The sequence below is a fragment of the Penicillium arizonense genome, assembly GCF_001773325.1.
Source record: "Penicillium arizonense strain CBS 141311 chromosome Unknown PENARI_contig027, whole genome shotgun sequence".
Taxonomy (NCBI): Eukaryota; Fungi; Ascomycota; class Eurotiomycetes; order Eurotiales; family Aspergillaceae; genus Penicillium; species Penicillium arizonense.
Window position 1 is genome coordinate 251,746 of NW_019173304.1, and position 15,209 is coordinate 266,954.

The 15,209-nt window shown below is 47.6% G+C and overlaps 5 protein-coding genes across 5 annotated transcripts; 2 read left to right on the top strand and 3 right to left on the bottom strand.

Annotated features, from left to right (window-relative positions):
• Window positions 1-1,498: 1,498 nt before the first annotated feature.
• On the top strand, window positions 1,499-3,901 carry PENARI_c027G00350 (uncharacterized protein; the record flags this gene model as incomplete). The annotated part of the gene is made up of 7 exons (XM_022636023.1): window positions 1,499-1,538; window positions 1,603-1,748; window positions 2,085-2,283; window positions 2,380-2,626; window positions 3,220-3,307; window positions 3,387-3,749; window positions 3,815-3,901. The coding sequence occupies 7 exons, from the start codon at window positions 1,499-1,501 to the stop codon at window positions 3,899-3,901; spliced, it is 1,170 nt and encodes a 389-aa protein (XP_022484091.1).
• Window positions 3,902-4,285: 384 nt separating this feature from the next.
• PENARI_c027G11936 (putative serine/threonine protein kinase) lies at window positions 4,286-6,333 on the bottom strand (the record flags this gene model as incomplete). Its single annotated transcript, XM_022636142.1, has 3 exons — window positions 4,286-4,373; window positions 4,428-5,742; window positions 5,793-6,333. 3 exons carry the CDS (start codon window positions 6,331-6,333, stop codon window positions 4,286-4,288), a joined length of 1,944 nt encoding a protein of 647 aa, XP_022484075.1.
• Window positions 6,334-7,019: 686 nt separating this feature from the next.
• On the bottom strand, window positions 7,020-7,479 carry PENARI_c027G01580 (cupin domain-containing protein; the record flags this gene model as incomplete). The annotated part of the gene is made up of 3 exons (XM_022636038.1): window positions 7,020-7,049; window positions 7,094-7,325; window positions 7,382-7,479. The coding sequence occupies 3 exons, from the start codon at window positions 7,477-7,479 to the stop codon at window positions 7,020-7,022; spliced, it is 360 nt and encodes a 119-aa protein (XP_022484030.1).
• A 3,002-nt stretch (window positions 7,480-10,481) lies between these two features.
• Window positions 10,482-11,507, top strand: PENARI_c027G03614 (uncharacterized protein; the record flags this gene model as incomplete). Its single annotated transcript, XM_022636061.1, has 1 exon — window positions 10,482-11,507. One exon carries the CDS (start codon window positions 10,482-10,484, stop codon window positions 11,505-11,507), a length of 1,026 nt encoding a protein of 341 aa, XP_022484065.1.
• An 894-nt stretch (window positions 11,508-12,401) lies between these two features.
• PENARI_c027G10592 (uncharacterized protein) lies at window positions 12,402-14,577 on the bottom strand (the record flags this gene model as incomplete). Its single annotated transcript, XM_022636129.1, has 6 exons — window positions 12,402-12,951; window positions 13,004-13,360; window positions 13,410-13,568; window positions 13,621-13,772; window positions 13,825-14,400; window positions 14,452-14,577. 6 exons carry the CDS (start codon window positions 14,575-14,577, stop codon window positions 12,402-12,404), a joined length of 1,920 nt encoding a protein of 639 aa, XP_022483997.1.
• Window positions 14,578-15,209: the final 632 nt, after the last annotated feature.

The following is a 15,209-nucleotide window of genomic DNA, read 5'->3' on the forward strand; positions in this document are numbered from 1 at the left end:
ATCTTCTCTAGGGAGTTTAGAAAATATTTGTGACTCCGTGATTGCGTTATATATATTTCTGGCTTTAAGCAACGTAATTTTCAATACCACGATATTGTAGCATTTCGGTGTTCTTGAAATACATATATAGGGTTAAAAATCCTTATCAGTAGCTATCTAATGAGAGTGAAATCACACCATAACGCGGTTGTTGAAATATAAGGTTGTAATATATTGCATTTACTATGTGTTTTGGAGATGGCCACTCGGTGGTGGTGGCCACTCGGTAGTGAAATACGTTAGTTAACTAACGTTATTTCCACTGAATTACAGAACTTAGATCATGTGACAAAGCCTTACAAGATATTTCAATACGTTGAAAGGAGCCCAACCAAAATTGGATTAGCTGTTTTAAAATAGGGCTCGGATAAGAAACTATGTGAATAGAGTGGTGAAACTGATTTCGATCCATCCTGTACAGTAGAATCACTCAACGGTTTCGAAGCCGTGCGCCACGAGGGCGGCCTGACAATGTAAACGACAATTAAGCCGAGAAAGGCCTCGGTGAGGCTCAAAGTTCAGGAAGTGGCACTCACTTATCTACCTAAAAGGACCCAAGTTTTTATCCTTTTCAAAATAATTCATAATGTGACACTTGGCCTCTATATATTTAAACAAGTTGTCAGTTTGCCGTGAGAAATTGCATCCCTTCCCCAACCCCAAAGCAAGCAAGGAAAACTACAATAATTGCTCGTCGCTAGTTCGTGTGATAATACTAGTGAGGGACGTAGAATTCCTGTACAGTACTGGTCTAGGCACTGAAGTGGAATTGGGAACTAAAATTATAGAAGGGGAACAGTCATGATGCCTTATACTGTCCTTTCCTATCTTTTCTGGGTTAGTCATGTACGGAGTCAACTGTCTATCTCTTTAAGCCCTATTGCCCATAAGTTATGAGGGGCAAACAATGACGGGGAGGGGTTGTCCAAAACTGATGACTTTCTTCAGTGTGCATTGCGACCAAAGTCTATTGCTCCGAAGCAAACCTTGTCCTCAATAGCAACGGGAACAGCAGATAATAATCTCTCAATTGTGTTCTTTTAGGGTGGTTAGATTCATTAAATTGCAGCGCTACAGCGCCTTTTGCCCTGCATTATGAACGATCCAAGTGAATATTCTCCAGCCTTAACGAAGTTGATGGCGGGCCTTAGAATTAAGCTTACCAATAATCCCCACCAGCTAATTGTGAATATCTAAACACCACTAGAAGAGACCTCTAAAAAGCACCTTGTTGCATAGAACGCGACGTATAATAATAAGATGAAAATCCCGCAGAGACAATTACTTGTTTTGAGAACTATCAGAAGTTTCCTGTTCGTCAATCGTTTGAGACATTTATATATAACTGGTCGTTTGGCCATCATTGAAGTTCTTGCATCCATTCTTCTCGTCAATTATGATAGACAGTGGCCCTAAGCAATGTAGGCACGGCAAATATGGCCAGGGATACTTTGCCGATATGGATGCCCTCCGCGAGCAAGAGTACCCCCTCCTAAGTCGTATGGCCCCATACTTAAGATTAGTGGATCTACTTGTACTGACCATTATATTCCACGGTTACAGAGACAACTTATCTTGATCATGCCGGTACAACTCTCTATGCCAAGTCATTGATCACGGCGTTCTCTCGTGATATACAATCTAGTCTATTTAGAAATCCCCATTCAATGTCCTTGTCATCGCAATTGTCTACACAGCGCACAGAGAATGTACGATCACGGGTTCTCCATTTCTTTAATGCCAGCCCCGACGTGTTTAACGTGGTTTTTGTGGCAAATGCGACTGCGGCTATTAAGCTAGTTGCAGACTCATTTCGGGATTTTGATTCACGAGGTTTCTAGTACGGTTACTATGTTGATTCTCATACCAGTGTTATCGGTGTACGGGAGGTCGCCAAGATAGGTTATCAATGTTTCCATGATGCCGATGTGGATGCTTGGATCTCCGAGCTAGGCACAACTCAGTCGAGAGCGCCCAAGCTATTTGCTTTTCCGGCCTAGTCTAACATAAACGGCCGACGTCTCCCTGTCCGATGGTGCGAGTAGATCCGTTTCGCAGCCGACGGAGGAGCGAATGTCTTCACTCTGCTTAACGCCGCCTCGTTTGTGTCAACCGCTGCTCTCGACCTAGGGGATGCAAATGCTGCGCCAGATTTTACGGCGCTCAGCTTTTACAAGATTTTTGGATTTCCTGATCTAGGAGCGTTGATTGTCCGAAAAAGCGCTGCCCGCATTCTCGAACGGCGTAAGTTCTTTGGTAGGGGGACAGTAGATATGGTGATAGCGTCCGGAGCGCAATAGCATGCGAAAAAAGAAACGACGATCCATAAGCAACTTGAAGACGGTACCCTTCCTTTCCACAGCATTATCGCGCTGGATGCCGCAATTGACACGCACGAACGTCTGTACGGGTCAATGGCAAACATTTCTGCCCACACTGGGTTCCTCGCCAAGCGAGTCTATGATCGACTTGCTGCATTGACGCACTTCAACGACAAGAACGTCTGTCGAATCTACCAATCAGATTATGGAAACCAAGCGCTTCAGGGCCCAATCATCGCGTTCAATCTCAGAAACAGTCAAGGCGAGTTGGTTCCTAAAACCGAGGTCGAGAAATTAGCTAAGATAGATACTCTGGTGCATTATACATTGAATAGATATTCTAGTCATTAGACCAGCAATATAACGCTATTGACATAATTTGCTAGCTAGTATAGCCATAGAATACAATAGGTAATTGCCACCCTCCTACGGCGACCCGTGGCGATCACTAGGTATTTAAGGTCCTTACTCTTGGGCCAAACTTCTCTTAGCAACAGAAACAAAATTTTCTTACACTGAAATTCCTCTTAACGCGATAGGATACCACCAAAATTTCGCACCACTAGGAAGAAATTTAACTGTCCGCCCTAGAAAAACAACAGAAAATCAAATCAACAAAGGACAGGGACGCCACACCCTTTGATAGAAAGACGTTAAGATGCGCTCTTCCATGGGGTTTGAAGGCAACAGTAATAAAAGGCACCAACAGGCAGTATATCATCCATGGATGGCCCAGTATCAATAAATTAGCAATGCCAATGCCAATGCCAATGCCCATAGACATCGACTCCATTCTCGGAGGAGCGCAACTTCCTATAGTCGGCCCGACACGACCCGACGAGCACATGACATCATCCAGGAACTTGAGCTACGTCCACATCACCTCAACCTCCATTCCACCTGCACACCCCCAATTACAACCCCCAACCGCAAAGATGTTCCGCTTCGTACGTTCAGCCCCAAACCCAACAGCTTTGACCCCCTAAACCCCACCCAGCCAATTCAGACAAAACTAATACAATCCAGAGCAAAACCCTCGACCCAATCACCCTCTTCCACTCCCCCAGTCTGGCATCGTCGACGCGAGCCCTCAACATCCTAAAACAAGCCTCCTCGACCGCCGGCGAAACCGCCACAGAGGACCAAGCAAGTGATCACTCCCGCCATGCCAAGCAGCAGCGGGGCGAGTTCGAGCTGGAGGTGACCACCTCCCCTCCCACACCCGACCAGCTGCGCAGTATCCTGGATTACATCTCGCCCCTTAGTGGTGTTGGAGGACAGGGTGAGAAGGCTACGTATGGTGTTGCTGAGTTGGTGAAGGGTGCTCGTGATGCGGAGGATGCGCTTAAGAAATTTAAGGAGGATAATGATAACTTCACTCGGCCTCTGGTATGTTTCCTCATTTATTCTCAGCTCGAGGTGATGATTGGGTTGCTAATTTGCATGTGATGTAGACTGTTGACTGGGTCAATGGCCGTGCTGTCATTGGTGATAGCGAGTCTGAGATTCTCCGTATGGTGCGCCAGCTTCCTACCTACTAGAGACATCATCGCAATTGTCGTGGTGAGATCTACAGGCTACAGCCTACGTGCTACTCAACACATGCGCGCAAGATCAATGTCATAACTCCATATCCATACAAGCAACCAACAACCGACAGGAGACACAAACTGCCGGTCTAAGTATGTATCATACAAGAATCGAATTGGAACCTCCGACCTGGACCATAGAGCTAGAACAAGAGAAGGCGAGAAAGAGAAAGACGTATCGCGTTGGAAGTAATGTAACAGCAGGATGCAAGATAGCAGATAGAAATGCGCCATTAAACTCAATACTGGGACATGGGGCATAAGGAAACCAAGATCCAGCTCGGAGTCACGCACCAGCGAAACATAGAAGAGAAAGAGGCCGAGTACAGGTCAAAACTAGAACATCGTCCCGAATGTGCCGTCCGTCGCGATCGGTTTGCGGGGAGAGCTGCGGCCTCCACTGTCGACAGCTGGTTTGCGGTGACTAGAATACGTTAGCAGACTGTTCCACTGGTACTATAGAGAAGATACAACATACCGGAACGTAAACCCAACAAATAACCCCTTACCCATTTTGTCCTCGCGATCAGCCATATCCTCCAATGCGCGCTGCTTATCATGCACCTCCTTATACTTGGCCATATCAGCCTCGCTGCTGAAGTCATCAAAGTACCCAGCATCGGTCTCGGAATCCAACTCAGGAACGAAAGGCGCGCGCTGTTCACGCAGGTTCTCAAAGTCAACCTCGGTGAAGTAATCGTGTGCGTGGATCTCCTTGATATTCTTAAATCGTGTTTCCTTGCCGGCAACTAACTTCGTAATCAGGTCCCATGTTCGTCGCGAAAGGAAGTAGTTCGGGTCTTCGTAGACAGGCTTGCGCAGCACCTTCTGCCAGCGCTTCAGGTTCTGCCAGGTTTCCTCGACTGTCGCACCTGCGAAGGGCGGGTATCCGGCCAACGCCTCGAAGAGCATACAGCCCAGACTCCAGTAGTCAACAGTGAAATCATATTGGTCGCCCTTGAGAACCTCAGGCGCCATGTAATCAGGTGAACCGACAATCGACTTGGCATAGTTGACCTCGCGCTGGCGCAGGGACTGGTAACCTTGGCGGCGCTCAGCCATTGTACGCTGCTCCATAGGTCGACCGAAAGGAACAGGCGTGTTGCCAACCTCCTCAAGCTTAACGCGCATCGACTCAATTTTGCCAGGGCTCAGCATACCAGCCGCCAAACCGAAATCAGTCAGCTTGACATGTCCCGTTGAATCAATCAGGAAATTTTCCGGCTTCAAGTCTCGATGAATGTAACCCAGCACATGCAGCGCATCAATGCAACTAAACATCTCGGCAATGTAGAAACGAGCATGTCGGTTATGCAAAACACCAGTGTTGTTCAGCAATGTGCGGAAATCACCACCGGGGACATACTCCATCGCCAAATAGATCTGGGTATCATCCTGGAAGGCATAGAGCAACTTGACAAGCCATTCGCTCTTCGCAGCTGTGAGAATATCGCGCTCGGTGAGAATATGACGGATCTCATCGAGTTTGAAAAGCAGCTTCTTGCTCATAACTTTCAACGCGCATACCTCACGCGTATCCTTCTTCTGCGCCAGATACACTTGTCCATAACCACCCTGACCGACCTGAGTCAGAATCTGGAAATCACCCTGCCGAAGACGGGTACGACGCTTGCGGAGATGGGCGCGTTCGCGACCGAGGTATTTTAGGAGCGCGGGCTCGTGCTCTTCTTCAGGGGTTACGGGAGGATCGGGGTATGCGGCTTTAAATTGGGTGTGGCGGGTTTGGCGGTTGTGGACGTAGCTGAGGAGGTCGAAGTAGTGGTCCAGGAAATCTGCTGCCTGTTAGCTCTGGGTATAGGGGCTGGTGTTGAGTTGGACTTACAGAGTTGGGTCACATTGACCAGACGCTTGACGCGGGGTTGGGCCAATTTCTCGATTTCTTCTGGTGTCAGCCCGCGCATCTGCACCTGGCGTCTTGTTGTCTCGGCATCGCGTTGTTGATATGGTTCTTGGCGCGACAGGGCTGCTGCTGCTGGAGCGGTGCCCAAGTCCTTGGTCAGGCGCGCTGGGTTTGGGGGTGTGTTCTCCTTGTTTGCTCTGCGCGTCGGGCTGGAGGGGGCTTGGTGGATGACGCTCTCGTTGAAGTCCTCCCCCTTTCCCGAGAACATGGGATGATTGTAGTGGTTGTAGGTTGACTTGGAGGGTGATGTAGGCGTCAACTTCATGGCCTTATCAAAGACATTGGGCAGGTCGAGTGCGCCAGGAGGCAATCGACTCTTGCTGGGACTGCCCTGGGGAGTCTGTGGCGGACTGGTGAAGCCATGCTCGGCGGGGGTCGAAGGACGGTCGAATGTTTCATGACGAGTGTGCAACAATGGGGGCGGATTGGGGAGACGAAGCCCATCCTCTGAACCGATGGCCATGATGGTTGTTGAAGAGGGGTTGGGTTGGGCCGATAAGCGTTTGGCAGGCACTAAGGAACAATGGGCAGAAGAAGACAAAAGGTCTTTGTTTCGGAAAAAGAAAGGTGTTTATTATTCCAGTCGATCACTCCACCCGCGATCGATGTGATCTTGATTTCTTACTTTCTACAATCCACCCTGTCCGATCCCCCCTTCCTGAAGCCTGAATGTTGCCCTAGCAACTCCCCCCACGTCATACAGGCTGTGCTATCCCGCCTGATTTTATCGTGTCAAACCCACTAGAGTGGATGAGTTTATCGAGGCGAGCTGAACTTGGTCCACTTCCGATCGCTATTCTCGCCCTATTCTTCTCGGATCGGCCTCAAAAGGCCCTAACGCGGGTTAATTTGATACCCCTGCCCCTCCTTATGGGGCTAGAATGGAACCTTGAGTGGTGGACATGCTCGGCTATAATAGTGATTTGAAGGGACTAGTGGATGTCGCACATTGCATGTATGCATCGGGGATTATTTCAATAATTGTCCCCCGTCCACTCATACTTGGGGAAAGGGGGAAAAGCATACTACCGTATTGGGACTAGTGTAAAAAACAAAGCTGAGAAAACCATGGATTCAGGCACGGGGATCCCCGATAATTGTTAATATCTTGTTGGGGACTATGGAACTATCGACTTGTGGACTATATGTTCAGGCCTCTCCCTGCTTCCGTTGTCCAGTCTGCTTTCGTTAGCGTCGCCCTTCCTAGCTGAGGATGTACCCACATAGAAGCCCAACCCATAGTCCTCCGTCGTGAATGTGATGGTGGATCCCTTGGGGAAATAGAACACATCCCCAGGAGTTGCTGTAACTTTCTGTCCTGTCTCATCGGAAATCTCAAACGAGCCCTCGACAATAATCTTCATTTCGTCGTAGGTGTATGTGTAAACCAAGGGGGTGCCCTTTTCCAGACGGTAGAATCCACACGATATGGGCTTGTCTGGGTTTTCTTTCTCGCTGCGGGGAGTTAGTGACAATATCTATCATGATTAAACACCAGATTAAATAAGTACCTAGATTGCACGTCGCCCAAGAAGGCATTCTCATTGGCGATAAGTGGAGGCTTAAAGGTGGATTGCGCCTTAGCGTGGTAGGTGAAGGGAACTGCCATGATTGGAGGTTTCGGACAATTGTTCCAAACCAATGGTACTGAAGGTTGAAGTAGTGTAAAACAATAGTGTGGATTGTATTCGAGCAGAGGGCTGCCTTTATACTGTACAGTTTTCAGGGTCTGTCTGCCATCACCTCCAATGAGGGGATGCGTTTTGAAGAAGCAACCTTCGAACTCGGATCTGATGTACAGACTAGGCAGTCCACAAGAGATCGGATCGTAAGCCGCAAGAATGAGGGGCGTCAAGATGTGGTGAGGGGAACCCAGAAGCTTCAGATAAAGGCCGTAGACAATGGCGGAGCTCCTATCTATGTGGACTCTAAAGCGAACCATCGCTATTTATCGAGATGGTCCATTCAATACACATCTTCTCCCAATAAAAACCCACAAACCCATATTCTATCTGCTATTAACACAAGCAATAAAAGTCCACTTTGTATGGTGGAGGGGATCTTTTTACTACATGTGGTTAGTGCTTCCCGTCATAACTTATAACGGATCCGCAACCTCGCCCTACAATGAACTCAACCCACATGGATAGATATGCTGATAAGAGTCGTGTGGTATTGATAAGGTTGAAACATTTACCACGTTGACAAAGAAGTCTAATCAGATGCATTTCCGTCGCTAGTGCAAAAGCATACATCTACAACGTGGAAACGTTGGTGCAAACACCTTTATTAAGGAGCCACTTCTTCAGCTACTACCATCTTCAGATTGACCGCCATCCCGAATCCCAACGATCAGCAATCGCCGACATAGCAACGTGCGTAGCTTTGTGTCAATCGCTGATTTCCCCCTTTACATCTTGAAGACAAGATCGGCTCCCCTGGCAAGAAGAGCATCAACCACATTTAATTTACCCAGTTCCACTGCCTCGTGAAGACGGGTTCCAATCCGCATGGCCTTTTGTCAGGATCGAATGAGGGGAGGGGGATTGCCAATCACCAGACTTGTAATGCCCATATTCTGCATTGTGCACTGCGTGCGACCATTGCTGGTAAAGCCGGGTCAATCAGGACATGAGAGGACGAGGTTGGAGAAAAGTGAACGCTAGATGAGGTCTGCGGAAGCGGGCGCGCTATCAGATACCATAGTCCGTGCCACTCAACAATTACCTCACGACCAGTCGATGCAACCACCCGTAGCGGTTCCTTATAAAAGCAGTCAGATGCCCGAAGTCTCTGTTGTACCATAACTGCAGCCTAGGGATAACCTTAAACCGATAACCATCGGCCTCGGCGCCTAGCTGTGGAGCACGTGGAATGCTCCCAGAAAATGTGGCGGACTATATGAATATAAAGAGAGAAGAAACACCGATCACATCGACTTCGGACCGCCAGATATATTCTAGGCTTATCCTTTAGTCAATTGAATCCATATTCGAGGCTACAGCGGGTTTCTCCTATTGCGCACTTGGTGATTTCTGCCATAGTTTGCTGACGAGGACGGCAGGCTGATGACACAACCTCATTTTGAGCAGGCGAAAGAACTGAAGAGGACAGCGAATGTCCCAGTGAACTCAGTTCGCTTCTTATGTTTCCAATCCTGAATGGGCACGTGATAAACTGATACAATATATTTAGCCCTGTAGAGAACTACGTTTTGATAAAGTCAATCGTGCCACCCGAAGAAGCAGACAGAGTAGAATCAAGTGTCTGTACGCCCACCTGTTGCCCTTCGTGGGCATCGCGTTGACTCGGAGAAACGGAAATCTTTCTTTCGGCCCCCAATGTAAGTAGTGTTAAGAATCGCATGATGGCGATACATCGACGCCTTTTGGCCCCAGGCTGTCTCAGGTATAAATGGTACCTAAGTGGCTGAAGAAACCGGAAAATCCATGAGCGGGCCTGGCTTACCTGGCTGGCCAATAATAAGATTGAGAAAAGACGTATGTAGATCCAGTGGTACCCGTATTTCCTCATCTATACCCAGTATGGAATAGTTGATGAAATCCCGTTTTCCTATATGGGTATATGGGTAGTGATAGGAACAATGATTTTAATACAAAGTAGCTCCGCAAGGCTTACTCTGCCTTGGATTAATCGTTTCTACTTATTTAGCCCCTATTCTTACGGGCGAAAATTCCCCACTGGAAGACGCCGTGGAAAGGAGAATGGAACGCGCGTTAGTGTTGTTGTTAGATTAAGAATTGGCATTACTAGTCTTGAGGTTCAATCTCGAGTTTCATAGGGTTGAGATGTATACCAAAAAGGGCTGGTATCTTGTAGAAGCCTGATAAATACCAAGTGTGATCAACTAAGTTAGTCCCTAAACTAACGTTAGCCCCAACCGTTGCAAGTGCAAGCCTCGCCCCCACTAAGCTGCCTCTCAGTTTCAGAGCACAGCAGTGCCACACTACGCCTTCGTATCCACTTTTTTTCGGGGACTGCTCTTTTACATGTATTCAGTTCTCATATAACGAACTGGAGCTTTCAGAGCTGCGACGGAGCTTCGGACCTTAGACTTGTATTTCACGTCCAGGCTGGGACTAAGTACAGGGAGAACAGGTGTTCTGCAGTCCTTTTTCGGTATTTTCAGAAGTTGTCCAGGTGATAGACGCTGACCTTGTTCGTCTCTCGCCCCCAATTCCTGACGAGTGAACAATATATTTCCCCTTCGATCCACAATCGCGCGACTTGGGGGCTATTCTTCGACCGAATAAAGATCCGTTTATTTATGGAATCTGACATGGATATGTGAATAGTGCTATGAACTGAGGCATTTACTTGATATCCACAGATAACTAACATAGTCGCGGGCATATAAAAGGCCACCAGCCCTCGAACAAATCGAGAGCTGTATCAGAGGCAACTCGAGAATTGGATCATCTTTGTGTTTATCTTCTTCTCTATTCTTTTGTGGCATTTCCATCCATCTTCTTACCAGTATACCAGTATGTGTGGTAGAACCGTTCTGCCTTACTCCTGTGGGATATTGCTGACTAGACATAGATTATATTCAAACAACAGAGACACGGGACTGCTCTCAATATCTCAATCATGTTCAAGAGCATCTCGGATCAGTTTGGATCCGTCCTCGTTTCCCTTCTAGCTATGCAAGGGCTATGCTCGGCACTTGCGGTCGAAACAAAGGAGACATTGAACCAAAGCAATGAGAGTGATCACGGGGAGCTAGCTGTCCGGACAAGCGATCAGTATACCATCGTCCACAAATGGGACGGTGCAGGCGCTACTGCGATCATCGGAGCGGCTGGTACACTCGGCCTCGTAATTACTGGAGCTGTTGGCAACTACTTTAGTTGGCTTGGTAACAAACCGGACGCGGACAAGATTTGTGGCAAGTCAGCGATAATCCCCGTCACTGAAAATGGAGTTGGGTATAAATATTATGTGTATTCATACACGACAGGGAGCAATTGCGACAGCACTCAGCGAGCAAAGACTATTACCAATGCTCTCTCAGATGCATTCGATGAATTACACTCTGACGGCGCCAATGCAGTGTGCCTTGATTTTGATCACGGCGGCACATGGCACGGAGTGATTGGTCTCGCCACCGATGCCTCAGGACAGGACCCAAAATCCGCTTGCTCCGACCATCACAAAGGCGCGAAAAGAAGCAACCCTGGGTTTCCTGAGCTCGAGACAAGGAGCATCGCGAAGAGAAATGAGATTGGACTTGTGAAAAGAACTGCAATCTCCGTCTCCGAGAGTAACAAGAAGTCAGGAAGCACCAAGTTCAGTGATTCCAACAAGTCCCAGGCAGTCGTCATTGCAATTGCGGACCAGATCTATCAGCAAAGTGCAGCCAAAAGCTGTGATGCCGTTACAGGCCGACTGACGGATTTTAACGGAAAGGACTATAACTATTACTACCAAGCCTCAGGGCGCAACTGTGATACCACTGCTGAGATCAAGACAATCGTTTCTGCTCTTGACGACGCATGGGATGGCCTGGGCAGCACCTCGGCGCTCTGCATGACAATGAGCCATGGAGGCACATGGCGAGGCCATCTTGGCGTTTCTGCGATGCAAGCCGATTACCCTGCCCAAAAGTTGTGTTAGATGAAAGGATCACACCAAGATATGTATGTCTGACGAAGTCCAAAGGTGTCTACCAAGCATATTTCACTAACATAATTCTTGTCAGGGAAAGGAAAGGAAAGGAAAGGATGCTTCAACGCCCTAACACATGTCTGCAACGATACAACATCAGTGCCTTGGTTTACAACAGATCGAGTGGGGTGTCATATTATCTAGAGGATGGTGGCGCAGCCTATGCAGGAACATCCGCCGACTCGTGGAATTACTCCCTGGAGTATATCTGGAGTAGGAATCACATTGTCTTTCTCATACATGTATTTACTTCTTTGAGATCAATCATACGTTGTTACATATATCTGTGAGGCCGAGGTCGCCAAAATCAGCTCCATCAGCACTATCGCCAATCAAGTCCCCGTTCGAAATGACATTCGGGGCTGGAATTGCCAAGACTACGTGTTTGACGTTCTGGAGGCATTCGAAACCGAAATGACCGTGGAATATGGGGATATACAATACAAGGAGCAGAAAAAACGGCTTCGTAGAATGCAGGAAGGGCTTACGTAGCGTAGCGGCTTTTCCTTGTCCGTTCGGTGAATTTTGTATGCGATAGCCACCGGACCTTGATATGTTCATGCCTTAGGGCCTTCATTGAGCCTTTTTACCTCTTTTGCATAATTCAATCTCTTGTGGTGCCTGGCCGCATATTCAACAATCACAGGACGAAATCTTAGTGTTTAAAGTGCCAAACGCCCACAAGAGGAGAGAGAAGGGACTGAGTGCCAAACAACATTCGATCAATATGCATTTAGCCACCATCAAACCCACAAAGACGCCAATAGTAACATATAAGATTGAATCGAACCTATAATCTACAGATGGGAGGATTTACTGAGAAATGTTGAAGCGAACGCTAAGCTATGGGCCCAAATCGTCGATTTGCAAAGCGTCCCACTTCTCCAAAAACGTGTCAAGTTCCGCTTCATTGCTGTTCTTCGACTTAAGATAAATCGCAAAGTTTGGATATTTGCTGCTAATATCCTTTGTTTCTCTGGGGGACCAATTGCTCTCGATATCCGAGAACAAGGCGTCTGTTTCAGAGGGGAGAGTGACTGCCAACTCTTTCGCTGCTACCTGGAGAGCACGCAGCATTGCCTTTCCTAAAGGCCAGAGACGTGCAGCGGCCTTGGAAACAACGCAGAGATCGATGAAAGCCTTTCGGCTTGCGGGGTTGTCGAGATCCTCGAGAAGAGTATTCTCTGCCATTGAGCATGATTGCATGCTTGCCGCTGGGATTCGGTCGCTCCCCCATAAGGATCGGTGTACATCTATCAGTCGTCCGACCTCTCTGGCCGCTGTGAATCTGATTTCTTTCACTGACTGATATTCTTCAGGGCTTAAATCCTCCTGATAGGCCTTTTTCTGCACAAAGCCATAAGTGGTCATGATTATATTATTCCAGTACATGCTGGATCCAATGTAAGCAGATATATTGAATAGGGCGGTGGATAGTGACATACTGCAAACTCAGACCATGTGGTGTTGTGTTGGTCTCCTCTTTCATGCAGTCGTTGATGTTCGCTTTCCAATCTTTGAGACGTGCATATAAGTCATCCGCCGCGTCACGCATTTCCAAAAAGGACATATTCTTTAAATTCTTGCCCCCCTTGAAAAACCACGAAGAGGATTCGAATGTGGTAACACTCAAATCTGAATAGGCCTTTACCATATGGGCTGTATGGGCAGGGATGGCGCCGACCAGAGAGGGATATGGGGTCCACAGGTCCTTGTGACTGGGCTGAGGAGACGGGTGCATTCCAAATGGCCTTTTTGGGGCTCGAAACATGATCCGCTTGTGAAATATAAGAGAGTTGGCCCTGTCATAGTCAGTAAACATAAGCTGTATGTGGGGTCGGGGCAACTAACGCCATGATATTGTAGAGGCCCCAGACTGTGAGGTTCACGACCTCTGGTGCATATATTGACTCGGTTCCTAAATCGTGTTCCTCGAGTAAGTCTTGCGTGACGTAGATTAGTTGTCCCACGTAAAGCCATCCGCGTCGGTCTTTGCCATACAGGCAAGAACTGTAGGATGATTAGCTGAACGTTTACCTGCCACGAGCGGTATCTCGCGTACCTTGAGAAGAGAATGCATAGTCCTTGGATGGTAGTCAACCTGACTTTGCCATCTTCATTCTCATAAAGCATTCTAGCCTCCTCATAGAAATGCTTTCCCTTAGAGGTTAAGTCCTCTGGTTGAGCGAACGCCTCTGGGTAATCCGAATAGGCCTAGAAAGCATGAGTTTGAACCCGATTCGTTCGAATAAGGATAGAAACATACGCAAGCATCGGCTAAGATGGCATTGACGAGGAAAGGTGAACAGTAGAGAGAATTCTCTGGATCCCCGGACTGCATGTCTTTGATGAAACGATCACGATCTATGAAGTTTATGTATGGATGAAACCACGTAAAGAAGAGCGAAACCAGGTGGGACACGAAAGCATTGTCATCAGTCAGACTCGTCCAGGGTTTGGCAGGGACATCCCACAGCGGATCATCAGAGAGTCGTCTCACATCCAGGACCCTGCGCCGCGATTGAACTCTACCCTCTCTCATAATGTTTGCGATATCCATCAGTTCGGGTGTCTTCTCAAGCTCGTCGTGCATGTTGTTGTCCATATAATCTTTGATTTCATCCAAAGGTGCATTACTCCGAATCAGATTGAGCAGTTGGATGACCTGACTGTTGCTTGAATCGCGCAGTTTGCTTACAAGTTGAAGTAGCATGTCGTGATCATCTTCAAGGCTATCCATTTTGCGTTTCATAATAAGTCGACGCCTTTTATCTGTGGTTTCATCAAAAACACATTCCTTGCCTCTCTTGCTACAGGCTTGGCAAGGCTGCGCCCCATCGCACTAAATTAATCATTAGAAAAGTCTCTTGGATTTGGTAGAAGATCGGCGTACCTTGGATTTTCGGGCTTTGCAGCCAGAACAAGCGAGGGAGATGTTTTCTCTCTTCGGTACCTTCGTCTCTGGCTTCTGGCTGGGTCCTGCCGGATGAGGAGCCAATGACCGTAGTGGCTTGTCCATTTTCAAGCGATTGAAACCAAAAAGGTATCCATTGAGGGGGATTTTGGGAAAAGAAAAGAACTTCAAATGGGACAACTGAAGATATGCAGGATCTTTGAACGGTGATTCGATCTAAGTGGCCGGAAGTTTTGTCCGGAAGCCTCTAGGTGGGGGATGAAGCCAGATGACTAACGATCAATCCACCGCCACGTGTGCCATTTTCAATTCCTAAGAGAGAAAGAAGAAATGCAAGCGAGCTGGTTCTATACATGGTGTTAAGAGTCACAAGTTAGGCTGATAGGAAAGAGCTATGATCATATTCTCGGGCTACAATTACCTAATCGAGCCAAAGTGGAGAAACGGATAAAAGCCATAGTGTCGCACCCAAAATTGGGATGAAAGGGAAAGAGAGAACTTGATGAGTAGAGACATTCTGATTGAAGCAATTCATAAAATCGTTAGCTTGGAGCACCCACTTGACCTTTCTCTCCATGTTCCGGCGCGTGGATGACATCTTTTGGTCACGATCTACACCGGCTATACTTGATCCATTGTTCACTCTAGGCCCGACGATCGTCCGATGACATAGATGCTAGGAAGGGTTCTTGCATATGGGTAATTGATTTTCTAGGACGTCACTGAGAAAGAATTCA